Source organism: Pygoscelis adeliae, unplaced genomic scaffold (genome assembly GCF_000699105.1).
Source record: "Pygoscelis adeliae isolate BGI_AS28 unplaced genomic scaffold, ASM69910v1 Scaffold99, whole genome shotgun sequence".
Taxonomy (NCBI): domain Eukaryota; kingdom Metazoa; phylum Chordata; class Aves; order Sphenisciformes; family Spheniscidae; genus Pygoscelis; species Pygoscelis adeliae.
In genome coordinates this window covers 692,430-714,182 of record NW_008825493.1, presented here as the reverse complement: position 1 = coordinate 714,182, position 21,753 = coordinate 692,430, and the positions used below count along the sequence as shown (strand labels likewise).

Below are 21,753 nucleotides of genomic sequence, written 5' to 3'. Positions count from 1 at the left end.
AGAGTTAACCAATATGTGATGTACTTTAAAATAACTCCAGCCCTTTATGTGTCTTCCCACAGAATTAGCAGCACCAAGATCAGATCAGAGGAAACAAGTAACAGCTTTTACACTAATATTTTATCACGTCCAAAGTAAGAGTAATTTCACCTTCCTTGTTAAAGAAATCTTACATAAAGTGTGAGGCAATGGGTGCTTGAAAAGAATGAAGTTAAACCTTTCTGCTTCTGTTGTATATCTGCTGTCCCTGCTAGACGTATCTACAGTCTCTGAAGAACCTGAACGGAGCCTTGCAATTCTGAGAACTTGCCTATTTTTTCTTAGTCATATCAGCTGGTCTCATTAAAAACCTTGCCTTGCAGAGCAGTGTATTTTAGGAGTGGCGTCTGATGTCAAGTCCTCTAGAAACAGGAAAACACACAGTCTCTTCAAAGAGATTTTTGAAGTATGACAGCCAGTGGAGGCAGGAAAATGTAGAGCGTGTGAATAGCTTTAATCTGTTGACCCACATCTCCCCCAGGTCCCTCATATTAAAAATATATATATATATATCTTTCTCAGTAAATGTGGGCAGCTTCCCATATTTTTCTATTTCTGCATGAGTGTGTTAGACTTGTCAGGCACAAAAGCAGAAATGACAGATGAACCATCTTGCACCAAGAAAGTCTGACCTCTGAATGTTTCATAGAGGAATCTCTTTAGCTCTGACAGACGTGAAAGATACGACATTGTTACTTCAGGAAAGAGAACTGATCCCTCTGGGCAAGCCCATATCTAATAATTAAGAAGGAAAGTTTTGTTATTTGTGCCTTAAACTAGCTTAAGATTATATAACCTTTTTGCATAGCAACATGATTTTTTTCAGTAATTTCTTTTAAATTTTTACATACAGAGAGCTTTTGATCACTAAGAAATCACCCTCAATTTTTACATACTAATGGGGCTTTCATTAACACATGAATGTGACTGAACATAGACCAATAAGCTTGCAACATCAATCCTGTCTCTTGCAACACTGTCTCTGAGATAGATTTTTTCTTTATTTAAAATATACTGGGGAAATGACAGAAACAACTCTTGATTTATGCACGCTGTAACAATGAGAGTGTTTGCAGCAAGAGAAATTTGAAAATAAAAAAATTACCTAACTGTATAAAATTCTGGTGGATAGTTCTAGAAAACAGTGGCACACGCTTTGCCACTAGAGACATAGTCAATCTACTGTAGAGATGAAAAGTTCATTCGGGTATCTTTATTTTTTTCCAATGAATTTAGGCTTATCCCTGCTCCCGTGCAACAAAACCTTCTGCTGTTTATTCCTCCTACAGACCACAGCCAAATTCAGGGAAAAACCCAGAGGTGCTTTATAAAAGAACAATCGTCAGCACTGCTCCTTCTAGCTTTCTAGTACAAAGTGTTCAGAGAAGACTGTGTGAGCACTAGGAACGAGGATGGCTCACTAGCTCTTTTGCATATGGCAAGAGACAGTATATCTGCAGCATTTTCAGTTTTGAGAAGGCTGGCTGACCCATACTAAATCCTAGCTTAAGCAATAGAAGGCAACTTCTAGTTCTTTACTTTCACCTGCCTTGCAAGTGCCAGGGGCAGGAATTAGAGGGCTCAGAGATGCCACTTCATGTTATGCATGGGACACAGAAATCGAGTACAAGTGCAAAATGCACTTTTCATTTCACGAATCCCCTGAAAAGCACTAACCCAAGAAGGGAAAAAAGGGAGGAGGAGGCAAGCTCACAGCCCACTTTCGGACTTCACTGAGCACAACTGACTCCTCCCCTCTTAGCCACATATCTACTGTATCACCACATCCAGCCAGGGACCCTGGTGTGCAAAATAGCTGAAAGCTACCCTCAGGATGAGAGCAAGGCAGCTGGTGTGTGGAATTTGGAGTCTGTGTTTCATGTTCTGCCTTTTCTGCATCTTTCTTCACCAAACGACAGCTAAAAGAAAACTGAAGTTTGTGTCCATAGTAAGTAGATAGTTCACGGGCAAATGGAATTTCTTCAAAACCTGTCACTTACTGCTCTTCTTGTACTCTAGGGCAAGGGGGAGGGGGCACTTTTTGAATATTTAGGTGTTTCCTGCATATTCAAAATTCACTATTGCACTGTACAAAAAATTCCTCAATTTTAAATAAGAGTTTATAATTTTGTCTCCTTTGTGCAGTCCTAGATGAACTTAACTTTCTGGATTGAAAAATAATGTGGTTTTTTTTAATAGCACTAAGAGAGGAATCACATAGGATTCTTTTTTAAATTGTAAAAGAGGATTTCATAACTAAATATCAACTGTGCAAAACCCCTCTTTACCATGGAAGAGTTTCCACTTTTCCAGTGGTTTCAGTGGATTAACATGCAAAACAAATTTCATTATGTGAAACCCAAACAAGTGTACAATGGCATTGAATAAGCAACATAGAACCAGCACTGTGAAACTAATGCTATTTGCAATGATTATGAGGTACCGTTTGTTTGCAGGAAGCCTGAATCTTGTTCTGAACGTCACACATGCTTGTAAATCACTTATATACTTTTTGTGCTGCAGTTTTTTATTTTATTTCTCCCTACTTGGATTAAGAAATAAAAAAAATCTGGTGGTAAAATTTTACAATTATATGACACATATCTACAGGAATTATGCTGGACAAAGAAAGAATTCATTGCAGGAATGAAAAATCTTGATGTATCTTTATAGATGTATCTTTTATCTGAAGTGAAATTCCAGAACAGGTTCAATGTTTTCAGAGTAACAGTTTAGTCTGTATTTAGACATTAGATGACACTTTCATCACCTCTTGTGATGAAAAAGTCAACACGTGGCTTTTTAAAGCTGATTTCTTCCAAGAAAGAGCTCTTCACAGCAGTCAGCCACAGAAACTGTATCTAGAGCAGTAGTCTGAGTTTTTTCCTTCTGAATTCCCGGTTAACCCTACCAAAATATTAATGTTCTAATATTTCTGGAAAATTACTTACATGCTTCTGTTTGTTTTCTGTTTATTGTGGTCTATTATTTCTGTTGTGGTCTATACCTCCTGAAATGTATAAAACCTCTTTAAAATATATTAAGATATTTTATGGTTTTTATAACTTGCAAAAATTTATTTAAGCTAATTGCTTTTCAAATGCCAGGAAAAAAAGAAGAGTTACATTTGTCTAAATAAATCAAACAGGTATTGTAACTATCTAGACCCAAGAAAAGCACCATGAATATATTTAGCATCTGTCAGATACAATACTCACTGTCATTGCATATACCTCGTGACTGCACTAATTATATCCATTACAAAAATCCCAGTAACATGAAGGGAATTCCACCTATTTTACCAGGTATTTCGCCATGGCGATCATACCCCACAGGAGTTCTTTCCAACCGACAAGCACAAAGAAGTTGCAAGGCAGCAGGGATATGGACAGCTTACCAAGGTGTGTTTGCTTACCTGGGCCAATATACTGAAATATTGGAATGTGGTCTGTTGATATTTGTTTTTTGGAACTTTGTTTTCACTTGGAGAAGGGCGGTATTGGGTTGCCATACACAGATCTCCAAAAGGACAGCCAAAGAACTTACCAGGAAGCTACAACTATGAGCAGTCACCGATTTTAAATGACACCGAGTCAGCCTGTTCTGGTCCAATAGCAGCATATGCTGAGCTGTTCGATTGCAGACTGGGGTCTCCTGGGAGGAGCCAGGCACTGGTGACCACCGCGGTTCACCTGAGACAAAGCATGGAGCTTTAACCATCAGTAGCATAAGGTGGTGTAAGTGCTCACAGACCACCCTCAATCTCTGCTGAGTAGGAGTGCTTCCTAGCTCATGAACTACTAAGATCAGTACCAGCAGAAACTTCTCTCATGCTATGCCAGGGAAAGTTGATTTAAAGCTCAGCTATTTTAGTGCAGGCATTGGTGGAATACAGCAGAGCTGAGCTCGCACGCAAGTACCAGCTGATGGTAGTAACTAGCAGCAGCTAAGGCAACTGCAGAGTCCTATAACTAAAGCAGTACTGCTTTTTTTCCTCCTGTCTTCTTTCCTCCTTCACTTTAGAAAGGAAAAAGGTCTTTATCAAAATAATATGAAATATTATCTCATTTTTTAGTTGTAGGAATGGATGCATAGCACACTTCTTGAGCCTCTTACACTATTCTGTTACTTCTACAGCTTGGCATGCAGCAGCAGTATGAGCTTGGCCAGTACATGCGGAGGAGATACTCTTATTTCCTGAGTGTTGTATACAAGCAACGTGAGGCAAGTACTGGATCTGGGAGGGAGGGTGTTTTTCATGGATGCCAATGGGACTTCCTGAATGCATGAGAGTCTGAACCTGGCACGATTGGAGATAACTTAATACCTATTGAATTCAATGTAATTTCAAAGTATCCCTGAAACTGTGGCTCAACATTTATTCAAGTTGATGGTTAACTGAAAACCATGCAAAAGGTTTTTTAGGCTGTATATCAGGTTCAGATGCCTCACTGTTGTGTGGCAGAGTAGCTATGGCGGATATCTCCAATTCTACACTTCCATATGGGGTGCAAATACAGCTTAGTTTTCATTTAGGTTCAGTGCATACACAATGTCCCAGAGCCTAGACGGTCAAATGGAGTCAGTCTTACGCTTTTCACCAGGACTCTTAAGGGAACTGCTGCCATGTTGCAGTTCCCTTGCCCACCAAAATTTTATTCAAAGGCCCTATTCCAGCTTCACTATTTCTCCTTCCCCCTTCTTTCTCATGGTCCTTCTTCATCCCACTCTAATGCCATCTTCCCCAGCACTGTACCTGTCCCCTTCTTTCCTACCAAGAGAAAAAAAAACAACTAACACGAGAAATGACCTCCCAAAACTTTTTTCTTTTTTTTTTTTCTTGCTTCAGATTTATGTTCAAAGCACTGACTGTGATTACACGCTTATGAGTGCTCAGGCAAGTCTTGCCGGGCTGTACCCACCAACACAGGGCCAGATTTGGAACCCCAGAATCCTTTGGCTGCCAATTCCAGTTCACACGGTACCACTGTCGCATGATAATGTGAGTATAAACTAGGGGCATTTGCTTTCCCTTAATCATTAGTAAAATACCTAGGATATGACATGAAGGGGCAGGATAAAGGGCAGGGTAAAGGCAATGAAAAGTACATTATGTTACAAGCATTGTGCAGAAAGGCCTAATAAGCTGAGTAGAAATATTGTCAAGAGTTTCCACAGGAATGGACTTACATATCAGAGACCTGGTGTTAACAAAAAATGAAGAAAAACATAAGTCCTAGGTACAGAGAAAAAGAATTAACCTATAATGTGAGTAAACCACTACAGAAATAGATTAATCCTAAACTTATCACAAACATGAATTTGTTTGTAAGAGAAGAGGAGGCATACCTATTCTCACTTGTGCTTCAACATTTCTTAGTCCACAGCCAACTGAAAAGACAAAAGAATTATGCTGGGATTTTCATTACAGTGAAAATTGAGTCACAGGATTGTTTTTCATGCACTTTGAAGGGTTGGTGGGAAAAGTAAAAGGGAAAAGGAAGGAGGACTCGGAGCTTTAAGAGCATGAGTTTATAGGGCAATGTATTTATTCATCTCCCTTCCTCGACTCCTCACCTTGGAGCTGTAAGGAATTGTGTGGATAGCTGCTCTGTAGCCTGCATATACTTGTCCTAGAGGGGAAAGCTGGGCAGCTGAGTGGAGCTGGAGTTTCCCATTTGTGGAAAACCTATGGTAAAAAGCTAGGAAAGATCAGGAGTGTGCAGTACGAGTCCCAGTTTGGGAGACGAGGTTTGCACATGTGATGCAAGATAAATTGTGTGGGCTTACAAGTCTAGTTAACGCAGTCTGTGCTGATAGGGGAATCAGGTTAAATAGGGACATGGAGCAATGGTTCTCAGCTCGGGGTGATGAGAGCATGAAGACGGAGGATGTGGAGACACATGTCTTCCTGTTCATGCACACAGCCTGGCATAGAGTCAGGGGCTGCTTCTGACACTGTCACAGATGGTAGTACCCCAGCAAACAGTCAGGAATAGCTGGCCAGTATCAACACCATTAGCAAACTCAGCAAGCCGGTGCTGTACCTCATTCACATCTAGGGGAGCAAATAAGTTTATTCAAACAAATCATAAAGTCATGAACGCATACACATTTTTCATACTTTTTTAAACTATTTATGTTTTTTAACTCTATTGGCCTTTACTACATATACAGGCTAAGCTTGAGACCACATGGATCCCACTACCCAAAACAAGTGTCCATCATTTATTGGTAATGTCATGCCTGTTCATGAACCTATGGTTATAATTCAGAAATACCTTCCTACTTTCTGGAATAGATAGATTATATTTCCAAAAAGATAGAGGAACTGCTGTGAAGCTTTCCAAGCTAATTATCCCTTCAGGACTCTCAAGTTCTTTTAAAAGTTCTTTCAACTGTGGGACTATATAGATAGAGCTTTATTACTGGAAAAAGGACAAAAAGCTCATTAGAGAAAACCACTAAGAATATCTCAGTGTCAAATTTTAACTTTTGTTTAAAATTTAACACAAAAAACTTCAAACAAGAATAAACTCAGTTTAGTTTAGATAAATGAATTAACAAATTCTTAAGTTATCCCAGTCACATGTAACCTTTAACCTTCATATGTCTGAATTAATGAAAGGCAAAAGTGAGTTACAGAAACTTCACAAGTTTCTATGATTTAGCTGAACTAAATGAAGCTGCGGTAAGTCCACTTAATACAGCTGAGTATGCACAAAGGCTCCTATTGCAGTCCAGCTGCTGCTTGGTAATCTGTTGCAAAAAGGTGACGGTGTGTTTAAAAAAAGACTGAACACGAGTGAAATCATCCCTGGGGAAGCCAAGCACAAAGCAGTTTGTGAGTACGTGTGTTAGTCTTCCGTCAAGGTACAAATTTCATCTTGTGTAGATGAATCCTTTAACTTTGAACTACTGCAGCTATTACTCCTCTGAACATTTAATGGTTACTTTGTAAGCAGTCATCAGTATGACTCTTACAGTCCTGAAGATGAATATCCTTGAAAACTACATTCCGGAATTATTTTTCAGCTTGTCCTAACTAGTGCAACCAATCAGAGCAACAATCCTGCAAGGGTATATTGAATTGCAGAACAAGAAACACCTTGCCTAACTAACATTTTGCAATTTTTTTTTCAGTTGCTATACTTACCTTTCTCACACTGCCCAAGATACAATGAGCTTCTGAGAGAAACCTTTGCAACAAGGGATTTCCAAAGGCAACTCAAGCAGTACAGGGTAAAGTATTTTCAGTTCTGGAAATCTAATTAAAATGTACCGCTTCTGCCCACATTATCTAACAGGTAGGTTTAAAAAATGGCAGTCAATATGCTCCTTCCAGATCTCTAATCTTCACAGTGGGTGTAGACAACATACCCAAAAAACAATTACAACATTCTAGATCCAGCTAGACTGGGCTATTCCCATCAACTGAAAATTGCAAGTAATGGAAAAGATAAATTATTGACTACCTTGCAAAAAAGCAGTCCACCTACCTTCTAGAAGAACGGACAAAACAAAAACTCAGATCAAATCAGTGCCAATACCTCTCAAATCGCTCCAATACCTCTCTCCGTTAACTCCCATGTAAAGCAACTCCTCCAACATCTCTGTCTATACAACTCTCTGCTAGTTCAGATTCCTCTTCCACCACAAAATCCTCACAGCTCAATTCCCCAGATTTTCTAGAACAGCCTCAGTGCTTTCCTCAAGTACCTGTTCATGTCTCACACCCAAAGTCTTCATTCACGTGCTCACTTATGTTTCGTTCTTGCCTCTGTAAGGCATCCTTTCCTTTCTTTCTCCACCATCAAAATCTTTGCCATGAGTATGTAATCACTTGTCTATTCTGCTGCAACCTTCTTCTTCACAGGTTTATTCAAAATTACACTATCAAACTCACCTGTTTTTCTATAATCTTTAACCACTGACCTTAGCCATCTATCTCTGGCTCTGCATCTGGGTATTATATGCAAGTGAATCATAATTCCTAGTTTTACCAAATTTACATCATACCTCCCTTCTGCTCAGTACCAACATCAGAGTAATTCTGTTTATCACTCTTCCTTTAAGCACTTTTTGGATTTCTGCCAGACTTCCTCATACACCTGTGTCCCCTCTACTCTAACCCCTTCTGAACATTCCCACCAAGCATAAACCACCACCATACTTCAAACCTGAACTCAGATCACCAACCTTGTCTAGATGAATAGGCCAAATTCTCTTACCACTAGGCAATAGTTCATTGCTTAAGTGCAAAGTGCAAAGACTATCTTGTTTCTAAAAATTACTATGTAGTAGTATGGCAGTGTGCAGAAATGATGTAAAAAGGCCCTGTGTGCTACAAGTTTGCTTTTTTGTATTCCAGCCGTTTCTGAAGTTTTTAGCCACTCATACAGGATACCCATTGAAGAAGTTGAACACTGAACGAATTTGGAAGCTCTCTGACACTTTACAGTATGAGGTAATTAATATAAAGAAAATTCCCAAGGTCCAATAGAAATACTTACACTTCCTCAAAACTGGTTTTAGCTCTTATTTCTATTGTTTGTAAGACATCAAAAGAAGGTAGGTCTGTGCTTCCAAACTTTTTTGAACCACAGACTATTTTCAGCTTCTTCCCCAAAAACATCAACATCAAACTTGCAACTGAAAATCCTGTAAAGACACTCTGACTGTGTGAGGCTGCTGTGGGTCGTCCACCACTATAAGGAACACAAACCAATGGCCTACCAAATCCAATATTCTGTCAGTGACCGCATATGGAGAATTAGGCAAAAGCATACCTTGGGATAAAATTGTCTTGTTACTCCTCTAAACCCCATCACAGAGATAAACAGGAATAACATTTGTTGTTGGCAAAGTAATGTAAGCATCCTTCCACAAAGATTTTATGCAAATTGTATAAGCAAGAGAAGTCATAATTTGCATATGGACAGTAGTGGTCAGAGTATTTTCAGGAATTAAGCAGCCATTGGAATGACACAACTGGCTATTTGTGCAAGTTTGGGAACCTGTTCTTAGCAAAGGAACCAGGCGTATCACAAAGAAGCATGGATTCTATAACAAAAGGGATACTGTAGTGCCCAACTGTCATGGGTATCTGGGTCCCACAGTCTGGTACCTCTGACTGGGATTTGAAAAAATCCTGAATGCCCTTAATTTAGCAACAAGCCCACTTCATGTCATTTCAAAAGTCTAGACTTATCTCAGCTGAAGCAAGTGAAAATTGCAGTCTTGTGTTAAAAATTTATTGTTGCAGGCAGCATTCACTACAAATGCTTTAATGCAGAATTATTTTTAAACTCAAATATTAATGATAAATTGGTCATCAGTACCAAGATATCCACTAGAAAACTGAGAGTGGATCTAAGGTGGATTTCGCAAGCAATATGTAATACTTGGGTGTGATGCTAATGAATTTACCTCTGTCCTGCAGTTTCTCAAAGGTCCAGCTTTGGTCAAAGTAGTCTTGGATGGAAAGTTAGCCAGGGCCTTAAGTTAAATGAAATGTTAACATGTTGGGACACCTCACTGTAATTTCAGTGAGGTCACCTTTCCATATTTTCCAAATGCAGGACAGCTCAGGGCCACAATTTTTATTTCAATTGTTATATCATACTGAGAAACCTGTGTCACCAGAGAAATATGCAAAATTGACAACTCCCATCAGGGATTTAGCTAAATGCTGGAAGACCAAACCAATTAGTTGGGTTTTTCATTCTAGTGTTAGATTTGATGAGCTTTGGTCATTCATACTACTCGGTGAAGACTCTGGGGTTATCAAGACATCTGCCATAAAAGCCACTCTCACCCTTTCAAGCATACAGAGAGAGCTTTCTTACATGGTTTTTTAAACACAATTCATGAAACTACAGTAGCATGCATTTCTCTGTATTTGTTATTATTGGCTAAGTGTCATCTGACTTTCAGGTAACCCGGAGACTGAGGTGCTTGCTTGCCTACAGCACTGTCTTAAATAGCATGCAATTAGCCAATTCTTTCCTCAAGACACAAATCACATTTGTTAAAAGAAAAAGTGATACGTTGTGACCTGAGCTGGTTTAACCTAACATGTTCTATTGTTTCACTTGTTTAAACAAATCCTTTAAGTAGTTGGCATTTTCCTTCAAACTTGTTGTTACAAGAACACTCCCTCTGGTGAGCTCAGCCCAATGGCTCACATTCACGGAGGTTACACTGAACAAAAGGAAAGATACCAACCTTGTTTAAACAGGAATTCAGGGTAGTGCAAACCAGGAGTGTTGGGCATACCTTTCCTTCTCACAGTTGTGACCATTAATATATCTTGGGCTGTGTCCCTAAGGAAAGACTAATCCATTCCACTTCAGCTTCAGGACTGCGTCAGTATCCAATAGACCTGGTATACATAGGTAGGAATTCCATCTATATGTCTAATCCCTATACATATACCTCATACTCTGGTATGTCCAAATTATAGCTATACATATTCCTACTTGATCTCTGGATCTCACTTATATCTCAGTGCTGCCAGCCCTTAAAATCCTGGCATCTATATAGGATTTGTTTCAGTAAAGATCTTGGATATATCTCAGTAGGCAGCTGAAAGAGAGTCATAAAGTGAATTTTTTGCACCTGACAACTGCATTAGCAATTGGCATAAATAATGCCAGTTGCTTTTTGCATAATAATTTTTAGTATTATATTTTCTCTTCTTGTTGAACACTGCCCTTCAAATTTGTTTTAAGCAGTGTGATGCTATAAATAAGAATTCTACATCTGTCTAAATGCAAAATACAGTCATTATTTTATTATAAAGAGAAAATGTTACTTGAGTGAAACATTCAAAATTTGTTATGACAAGCATTTTGTGCTAGAGCAAACAACATTTAGCAGTAGGAATCAGTAAGAAAATCACCATGTTTTCTTTCTTCACTGTAGGACATTAACAATTACTCTTTACCTGTTTGGGCTACTCATGGTGTCAGGACCAAGCTGATAAAGCTCTCAGAATTGTTATTGCAGGCGGAATTTGGGTTCCACAAACAAATACAAAAATCACGTTTACAGGGAGGTAAGCCAAATTCTTACCCCACTTAAAACCAAGAGTAGAATGGGAAAGAAGAAAGGGTATATAATAAACATTGCTACCGATTCCATAGTAGAACTATGAAAGATGCCATGATGTGGATATTGGTGATCAGCACTGAAAAATTTTGATTAATGGGAAGAGATGTGGTGAGGATGTGAATCACAAATATCCTAATCCAACATTATAAAGGTGGTACCGCTTTGGTTACACTGTGTAAGAAATCCAAAGTAATACACAGATTCTTGCTGAACTGAATCAAGTCTGAATTTAATGTAAGCCACCATGCTTAACTTACTTAACAAAATATTATTTGTAATAATCTCTAGGATGGTAACTTTTTTGCCTAACAGTCTTTATATTCCATTACTGAGAGTACTAAAATGAGATTATTAAACTGCTTCTAAATTCAGCAAATAGTAGCTGAAATTTAAAAATAGTTTGTATCTTTTTAACCACTCATTCTCCTCCATTCATCTACTGTCACCCTTTGGGCGTCATTTTTGTTTTATATGGACACTGTACAGTAAGGCTCTGTGAGCTACAAGGATAAATCACATATAAGCATGGGTTAATTTGTTTGTCTTTTTGGAGCTCCAACTTACAAAACTAAGCACAAAGTTCAAACCTCTGCTTTTGCTTTACTAACAATTGCTATTAAAAAACGTGCCAGTAGCTGAAGACAATACATGTGTCTAATTCTGCTAGAGTGTATAGTTCTCATTTTAGGATTATAATTTGTCGAGATTCCAACCTTATGCTAGCATACGAGCACAGCCATTAATTTAATTCATATAGTTTGTCTTACAACTTTTCAGCAGTTAACATTAACAAAATACAGACAACCACATAATTTAAGAAGGCCCAGAGTCCAAAGGATGTGCTCTTTCTTTTTCTCTGGAAATCAGGAAGCCAGTGGAGTTACACAGAAAAGAGGGTGGTATTCATTAGCGTGCTCTTCTTGCACTGTTCCACTGGCACAAAGCAGCTGTGAATGCACTGTTTGAAGCTGTTGAGGCTATTAGGGATCCCCAAAACATTTTGCACAGAAGCAAAATAGGCCCAGTGTTCATATAAAAGATAGTATCAGAATTAACCAGGGCACTCCGCACAAATTACCTATAAAGTCAATTGAATAAATCTGGTGCATTTAAAGACAGATTGTGTTAAAACAGTAACAAGTGATACAGATGTTAACACAAGCATCCCTTGCATTGTCATTGCTTCCCCATTTTCTTTCAGGTATTCTTTTAAAAACTATTCTAAAGCATATCTCAGATGCTAGAAAGACTTCAAACCAGCAAAAAATGGTTATGTATTCTGCGGTGAGTCCTTTCTGTTTCTTTTATGCTCCCTTTCTGGAGGTATTAAATGCAGTGAAAGCCATGAAACTTTATTTCCTTCATGAAACACAGCTACAAGCATTTTTTATTCGGTTAACCTTAAATATCGTTGGATTATTTTCATTCTTCAATGAACACATACTACTTTGAAACCTGCAGCATTCCATTTTCCACTTGATATCATGGCTTGTTTCATTGTAATATTTTTTTGACTGAGCAGAGAACTGGAAAAACCATGCCTCAAGTTTTATTGAACCTCTATCACAAAGATAATTTAGAAACAAACCTCCTGCCTCCTCCATTGTTTTCAGATGCAAAAGGAAAAAAAAAAGAAAAATGAAGTTAAAATTAGTTATTTTAGAAGTTCTTATGAAGACAGTTACTCAATTATGACTTTATACTTTCGTTTAGAATGTGCAAACACTGTCATTGGAGAAGGGAATTTTTGGATTGCTCTCGGTAAAAAGCTCCTATTTCTAAACTGCAGTTAGATTATGACCTATCAGGTATATATCAGCCAAAGAGCTTACTGATCTGATCTCAAATAGTGTTTACTTAACACGCAAAATCACTAGTTCTTTTTAAAAGAAATTTTAACAGCTCCTACTAACTTTAACAAGAACTGCAAGTGACTAAGACTTCTTAAATATTTACATATATGTATACTTTATACAGGCAGCATTTCAGTTTGTTCAGCCATAAAAGGAAGTATTTGCTCAATGTTGCAGAGGGCAGAGGGCAAGTATTAATGAGGCCACACAAGTAATGTTAAGTGGACAGATAATGTGCTGGACATATTGTTAAATAATAGGTACATGCAATCATTTTCAATAGGCCTTTAATCAAAGGCTTCTTGTGTTTACAGCATGCAACCACCATTGTTGCCTTACAGATGGCACTCCATGTCTTCAATGGGAAACTGCCTCCTTACAGTGCCTGTCATTTTTTTGAACTTTACCAGGAAAAAAATGGGCAAGTATCTGCAAGCCATACTGTTAACATATTCTTTTTCTAAAAAGCAATTTACTGATACCCCAGACTAATTAAACTGGATACACAAGGTTCACTACACAGGAAAATATTACAAATTTATTTTAATTATTGTAACTGGACTCAATTTAGCAGTTATTGACAGTAGCACTGTCACAGCACTGCAGCCTGAAAATCCTCTATATATTGCTTCATTACAGTTATGAGAGGTTTTACTCTACCTTTTTTATCTATTTAACTCCTTGACTCTCTACCAAGAAGACAAACTACGTGCAAACTGGTGCTGACCATCTATTGTTTAAAAAGATCTCTTCAGAGTACTAATGATACATATTAATAGCGAGACAAATAAGCTGGCTAAAAGTTTGTCCCAAAGTACAACCACTACAACACAGAAAGGCTGTGTGGTTCTGCATACCTAACTTTGTTTTGACCCTTCTGTATTTTGAAACAGGCAATACACCATAGAAATGTACTATCGGAATAATTCTTTGAGAGATCCTCACCCCCTCACTCTCCCTGGCTGCAAATTTCGCTGTCCACTGGAGAGATTTACTCAGCTGGTCTCCCCAGTCCTAGTACACCATTGGACAAGAGAATGTAGGATGTAGGACATAAAAAGAGGTGAGTTAAGTGCTTTGGGCACATGTACCCAAAAGTAAAGTCAGGATTACATCTTCTGCCAAGAGCTCATTTGAAGTAACAATCATTTTCATAAGGGTCTGGTCTGAAATGGAAAATAGTCAGATTCAGTAAGACAGATTGTACCCATGGCCATAATTTCTACTCCATTGATACATTTATCTATTCCAGCCCAACTTTCTGGTGAAATGGAATCAAGGCTGATTAGACTTTAGGGTATTTTTCATGGGTTTTTTGTTTCAGTACAGTCAAAAAGACCTTCAGTTACCGAGGAAGCAGATACAAATGCACTGAATTAGAACAATTCACCTTATCTTCTCTAACTGTGGAGTATTTGTCTGAGCTGATTAACAACATTATGCATTCCCTTGATTTTAGAAGACATTCAGAGATCAAAACAGATGAATATTGAATAGTATATCAGACTGGTACTTACCAGAATGTCAAACATATGCAGACACACATTGGCATACTAACGCATTCCCTAGTAGGTTGTCTGTATCTCCACATTAGGACGTCTAACTTTCCATTTTGAGCACTGGTGATATTTACGTTTGCAGAAAGAGGGAACAGGAAGGCAGAGAATTACATTGTCTCTCTTGTATCTAGCTCTATATTCCTTAAGGGAGATGAAAAGCAAACAGGCCCCAGGATTCAAAAGTGTCCCCACTTTTTTGATGATCAAATGTTGTACCTAATGTTAAAAAATCCCATATGGCCTTCTGAATCACTGATCTCAAGAAGAATTTGAAATGTCAGAGATTAGAAGAATGCAGGCAAGCCAATTCACCTGGTTGCAAATAATTTCTTGTTAAATATCTGGAATCCATTAACAGACTGGAGATAGTTTAGCCAGAATGAATGAATAATTAGCAACTAATGATTCACTAAACACATTTCTTCACTATATTCATTGCTCACAAATTCTCAGGAAACATATCAGAAAATTACCACATTTAATTGCAAAAGGTAATTTGTCAGGGGGAGGGGGAGGTTGGTTCTGACTATTTTTTTTTTCGCCAAGGAACTAATACAGTCAGTCATGGAAGATCGTGATAAATACTTCATGTTTATACTGTGGTGCTTATTAATCTAAGTTTTGTGGAAATTAGTTCCCCTCCTTCACAAAGCAAACTGTGTAACTGACCAAGTAAATAAAAAAATTATCATATAATCAAAATTTGGCATTAAAAAGATACAAATATTTAGCCTTTAAGTTCAACACAAAGGCTGCACATCGTTTCAATTCTCAAATTTTGCTTAAGTAGAAGTTAGATGGTGTTCAGGCATTTTACATTAAGTCCAGCATCACTGCTCACAACTGCCTTCATTAGTAATCCTGAGTGCTGAAAACATGTATGGACCACAAAAGAGATTACAACCAAAACTGACACTTCAATCAAAATATTTGATATTGTCATATCAAGATTTGACACTTTCCCCTATTTTATCCCGGTACAGAATGGTTCCATCCAGTAACTGTTGGGGCCAGATCCTAATTTTGGGGCTCATAACTCTTTTCCTGCAGGCAGAAGTTTTAAAGTCTCTGATGTGGATGAGTGGCACTTGGGAAAATGCCAAGGCAACGCTGCCCCACAGCCTGCACAGTGCAGCACACTGACAGAGGGACTGCACTGTGCTAAACCACTGTGCATTACCAATTCTCAGTCAATGCAGATAGGCTGGAACAGCTGATCTTTAACACCAGGAAGCTAAACCAAGCTGAAGAGTGATGCAAAGAGTTTACAGGTCACATTTACACCTAACATACACAGCTGCAATATCACTGATTTCAGCTGTTTTCAGCTTTGTCAAAAATCATCTCAGATATTGTCCTTTGCTAATTCATATGTTAATACTTTGATTATACATGCATCAGAGCATTTGATGAATAGAAGCCCATAAATGTGATTTTTTTGAATGAAATACAGGAGTGTGACTGAGCTCAAAAATTTACCTTACATAGCTATTCTACACAGAGACACCATTTCCCAAACACAGAGTTGTTTCCAGAAAATGCTTAATTGAACTTTCATGGAGATGACTTATGTCCTCAGTACAAGAAAATACAGGGGTTGGACAAGTATTGCTATTACAGGTCACACAAGAGAGTAGCAGTATTTGAGGGCGGTATAAATCAGAGCCAAGTTCCTCCACATGACGATGACCACAGTGTGGAACATAGGAAGTGAAGACAGCTCAGCATATTTGGGAAAGAGATAATACATTTCTCTGTGCTCTTTTGGCTGCTCAGGAAGGTTTCAGTGTGGATTGGCTCACCATTTCAACAGACTTTTCCTCATTCCATCAAAATGGGAGCAAATTTGTTAACTCTTCTGCACTTAGTCTGAGCTACCCACTTGTTGAGGTACTATTAATAGATTTGCCATGTTTTTGGAGAGTGAGGCCATATGCTAAGAATGATTCTCTCTTTTTGTCTTACCTTTAGGTGTTCCCTCCATGATCTTCAGTGTGATTAGCTTTATGAAACAACTCCTCCCACACTGTGATGTGACTACAGTCTAACATTTCTCATTAACTTCGATCAGCATGACCAACAGTCTCCTGATCTCTATCAAAAGAAAACATTCCTCAGTACAACAAAACAAAATTACAGAAAGCGGTGACTTACCCTTCATGAACATTTGCTTTATTTTATCAAGTAGTAAAACTCAAGTGTAATATGAAACCAGAGTAATTTTTCAAGATCTACTCATTCCAAAGGGACTTTGGCAGAACTAATTCAAGAATGTAATTGTAGTTATAGTGTTTTGGAGGGCTATAGCCTTGATTTACAGCAAAATTGGAAAATACCTCTGAAGGAGTGTTGCCCTCTTTTGAAGAATGAGACAAGAACTTCCAGAATTGGTGAGGGAAGCAGTACTTCAAAAGGAGTCCCCAAAAGGAGGAGTCATTCTAGTGTCCTTATACTTTATTTTATTCAAGAAGTAATGAAGCATTTTACACAAACAGATCCCAGAAGCTACAAAAATGAGGATAATGGCTGTTTACCTACCAAAGAGATGTCTTTCTTTTTCTTTTCTCTGTTTTACACATGCACAAATATCCCACATCTATACAGAAGGAAGGTGAGACTTATGGAAAGAATGGACCATGGATCTAGACCTAAGAGAAGCCTACAAACAGCCATGAAAATCTAGCAGGCAATTGGCTGACCCAACAGGGCTTTTGGATATTAAGCCATTCTATCTCCTTCCAAAAAGACAGCAAGGCTGAGTGTTAATTTTGAAAGAAAAATCATTTGTGGTTTCAAATAGCTTTTCAAACACCTTCCTTTTGTTATGTTACCTTGATTGTATACTCTGATCTGATCATATAAAGTCTGTGCTTCAGGGAAGTCTGTAAGTCCATGCTGTTCTTGACATTAACAACAAAGAGATCTTACTGGCAACACAAAATAAAAAAATCCAGAGCTACATGCTAGTTAAAACATGCAGAACGTGCTGGGCAATCCTTCACTAGTTACATTTTCTAATATTGTTATTGCGAAAACAGTTCATGTTCTTACTACAAAAGCTGGATTAGAACAATCAATCAGATGCAACTAACTTCTGAAAATAGTGGGCACTTCTTTGCTTGAAGAACTAGGCTTTCTTATTTTTTATTTTTTCACAGTGGATAGGACCTTTGTCAACAGCCTTGTTGCCCGCAGGTCATTTCAAAGAGAACCAGAATAATAGATGACATGCAGAAAATTTTTACATTCTAGCTTCCTTTCCTTGGACCAGGCTTTTAAAATGGATGCTAAGCCTACGAAAGGTATATTCCTTTTTAGAAGTACAGCATACGCAGATAACTGCTACTCCATAAGCTACAAAAGAATCAAAAGAATAAGAAGATCCCTTTCCCCTCTAGCAAGAATCTAACTTTCAGAATTTTCACTGTAAAAGCCCATTCGCTTCTCAGCAGGGCCCAAGCAACAACTCCTGTGTTTCCTAAGCCAGCATAGGAAACACAGTTCATCAAGAAGAGTTGTAGTTAGATTTCACAGCAAAGAAGTTCAAACACATAGATAAAAATAAATTATTCCCTCTATTGAAAAAATGCAAGCCCTTTTACCATAGCATCCAAACAAGGGTAAAAATGTTTTCCAACAGCATGAGACAACCAGTTCTAGCTGCTTCTTAACACAAAGAACAAGAAGCTTGTTTTTTCCATATTACCTTAACATCCATAATAGACACCAGCAGAAATCCTTCCTAGGTCTGGCAGCCCTCATAGGAGAGTTAGTGCAAGCTATTTAAATGATTAATCTCAAAACCACGCAGCTGATCATCACACCTCCCTTAACAAGAAGTAATTAAAAAAAAATTGCTAAAAGAAAGCAAATAGAGAGGAAAATTTAAGACTCCGTCTTTATCGGTATTGGACTACTAACAAGATTGTAGCCTTGGCTGCCAAAAAAAAATTTCTAGGCATCCGCTCTTCTATTCTGAACCTGTTTCTATTTCTCCTTTTTCTGAACTTGTGCCAACTTGCGTTGCTTGAGTTGCTTTTAATGTTTTGTTTGCCAGATATTTAGAAGTGGAAGTTCAAGAGCTATAAAGGTGGTCTCATTCTTCTCCCATCAAAGGCAAGGGTTACTTTTCCACTGGTTTCCTAGATTGGACAAGGCTCACATAGAAAATGCAATACAGAGCTGAGACATTTTTCATGATTCTCTTTAGCCTCCAGTTCCCAGCTCCTCCCCTCCTTCCTTACCCAAATCCATCTCAAAAATTTCCAGAACTGCATGAAGACCCTTCTTCTGTCCCACAGATTTGTCCGGTATGGGGGATCATGGAGTTGGACCCTGGCCTCAGCACTTCAGTTCAGCTATGGAAGTGCATCCTAGCTGAGGCCACTGCTCACAGAACACCAATAGAAGGTCACCCTTTTCCATCACATTGTTAGACCCTGTCTTCTTCCCTGCTACATGGCCCAGTGAATGTACCTTGAACATTCTGATTTCTGTTGAGCAAAATTAAATTTCAAAGTTAATTTCCAAATTAAGATATTTCTAAATATTTTATTCCCCTCATCTCTATTCAACAGAAACCCCATCACACACATTTTTGTTCTTAGGACTATCACTGTAGAAACACAGAAAGGAAGACTTCCTTTACACCTTGCTTACTCCAAGGGAAAATGAACATCAGTGTTCATCAGAGAGTTCAAAAATCTGTCCCATAGTCTTCTGCAGGTATGAAACCATAAACAGTTTCATTTCAGTTGCTCTTAAAGAAGAAATGAACAAAAAATTACAGTTAAGCTTTGGAATTATTTAGAATGCAAAAGAAAATATTTTTTTATATATATATATCAAGTTGCAAAAGCAGGATCACATGAAAACACAGCTCTCTCCCTTCTTTCACAAACAATGCATAGACAGTACAGTCATATTTTAAAGAAGACTTGCTATAATACAATAACCTGAATAGTCATAGATGCTGTAATATAGGTGAGATGTAGCTCGTGATATTCACTATTTTTCCTGTCATACACTGAAGCAATGTCAGCAAGATGGGGAATGAACAACAGAAAAGCAACAGTAATTTTGTGCTGCCTGGGAAATGTGGCACTGGAATTCCTGGACTATACTTTTCATTCTTTTTACCACTTCCTATTCTCTTTGGGTTATTTACTGAGCTGAGTGACTACCAAAAAAGAAAGAAAAAAAACCCAAACTCCGCATAATTCAGAAATATGGATCAAATTCATTGACTAATTTTGATTTGTTTCACAGTAGTGCCACAAGTAGGTGTTCCTTCTTTTTACTTAGTGCTTAGGGTACTCATCTGAAATGTGGCAGACACAAGTTCAAATCCCACCTTTACCAAAAGGATCTGACTCTACATCTTCCAGAAAATAAAATCACCACCAGGCTGCAGAGTTTCAGAGGGGAAAGTGAATATGAATAGTGCTTTCTGCCTCTTTCTCACTGCTGTTCACTTTGTTTACGTTTTCCCTGATGTGCAAATTAGGCTTCTTATGTCTCAGGCAAACATCTTAATCCTAAAACCAGAAAGAAATTCTCTGAGTGCCCTGTAACCAGGTGAATATTACAAATTTGGGTCAAACTAAGAAATTATTAGAAGACACTGAGCAGACACTTTATTCCCCCCGCCTGCCTTAGAATAGTAACTTTGTGCTTAGGGCATTTTCTCCAGTAGTGCAAGATATAGGATCGTGTCCTGTCACCAGCCTAAGTAAGTTAATTTTTCCTGTGTCACAAATGAACTCCTTTGTCCCTTCCCACTCCCCACAACTGAGTGAAATCGCCCCAACACAGGACTGCAAGACAGTCTTTTGCTTTTGTCATAAGTGCTTTGAAATGGCGCTTGGAAAATGTGTCCCTTTGTTTACTGAAACCAAAATTTTTCTTTTCTTTCCCTTTTTCAGCTCAAAAAAGCTTGAAAACATGATTGCAGATAAATCCAAACTAGGTTAAGTGCTGATCTGCAAATTCAGTCAGTGACAGAATCTGAGCTGTTTCCCCATGTGAGCAGCCTGGTCCGTAAGTGCCGGCAGCAGTTTCATATCTGGCTACCTTGACTGCAATGACTTGCACCCTTTCAGGGTGTAGGCTGTGCTCCACCAGCAGCAGTTACCTAAGGTAACCCTTGCGTACATTAAAGCACGGGTTCTTTTGCAACCAGTGCACTTCAAAGCCAATCCAGCTATGCTTCAGCAAGCTTTCAAGATAGATACATGCACTTTAAATGGACAATTGTGTTTAAGCTAATTCTACTTAATGCCATAATTTCATAATTAAAATATATGCCAATGAGCCAAATTAACATAAATATGATTAAAATTGTTTAGGTCCACTTGTATTATAATGCTTGGACAACTGTAACTAGATTGATTTAGGAATGATTTTTTTTTATTTTGAAGCAACTTTTCCTGAAAAGGGTAAGGATTTAATTGTTGCAGAATATGACAAGTTTATAGCTGCCAAATGCACAGTAGAAATGGAGACAATCCAAGACAAGCAAGGAAATTTCCATATGAAATACCTGCTACCAACATACTTACAGATTACCTACAGGATTGCTACAGGACCCTGTCTTAACCACTATGGCACACGAGGGTATTGTTCCATTTTGGAATGTGTAGAGATTTATTTAAGATGTTGTGGTGCCCATTCTTTTGGGCATAAAATAGTCTCACTAGCAAAGTACTCATGCCAAAGAGAAGAGTGAAGCCACAGAAAGCAGAACTATTTGTCATATGCTTCGTCTTGGGTTGAAAACCATTTTTTAAGAGATATTAGCAAAGATTTTCTATAAAATGCAGTTGTTAAATATTTTCAAACATCCCTGAATGATGCCATCCAGCATCACACAAAAATTGAGTTCATGTCTAAAGTTAAGTTACTATAAGGGTTCCATAATAATGAGACTTCATTAGTCATAGTCACTCATCAAAGAAACACAATAAACCAGCAAATCTTACAAAAACTAATCAGTTATGAATTTCATGGTAAGGGCTTAGGAAGGACAACAAAAATTGTTGAGCGCCAACAAGGATTCCTTGATCCAAAAAGCTTAGGAACCACCTACCTAAAAAACGATATAGATTAAAAAAGTAGAACATCTACTCTTGATTTTTGAGGCATATGAAAATACTCTAAAGAAAGTATATTTTATGACCTGCACTCTT

The 21,753-nt window shown here is 38.0% G+C and overlaps 1 protein-coding gene across 1 annotated transcript; it reads left to right on the top strand.

Moving 5' to 3' along the window:
* Positions 1–1,834: 1,834 nt before the first annotated feature.
* Positions 1,835–14,057, top strand: LOC103923010 (prostatic acid phosphatase-like). Its single transcript, XM_009331253.1, has 10 exons — positions 1,835–1,987; positions 3,345–3,440; positions 4,177–4,263; positions 4,889–5,041; positions 7,183–7,281; positions 8,411–8,506; positions 10,966–11,098; positions 12,356–12,438; positions 13,322–13,428; positions 13,901–14,057. The coding sequence occupies exons 1-10, from the start codon at positions 1,874–1,876 to the stop codon at positions 14,055–14,057; spliced, it is 1,125 nt and encodes a 374-aa protein (XP_009329528.1). The 5' UTR covers positions 1,835–1,873.
* Positions 14,058–21,753: the final 7,696 nt, after the last annotated feature.

Coding starts and splice junctions, on each gene's coding strand:
- LOC103923010 (XM_009331253.1), top strand. CDS start 1,874: ATGAGAGCAAGGCAGCTGGTGTGTGGAATTTGGAGTCTGTGTTTCATG. Junction 3,441..4,176: donor GATATGGACAGCTTACCAAG/GTGTGTTTGCTT, acceptor TTACTTCTACAG/CTTGGCATGCAGCAGCAGTA. Junction 8,507..10,965: donor CTGACACTTTACAGTATGAG/GTAATTAATATA, acceptor TCTTCACTGTAG/GACATTAACAATTACTCTTT.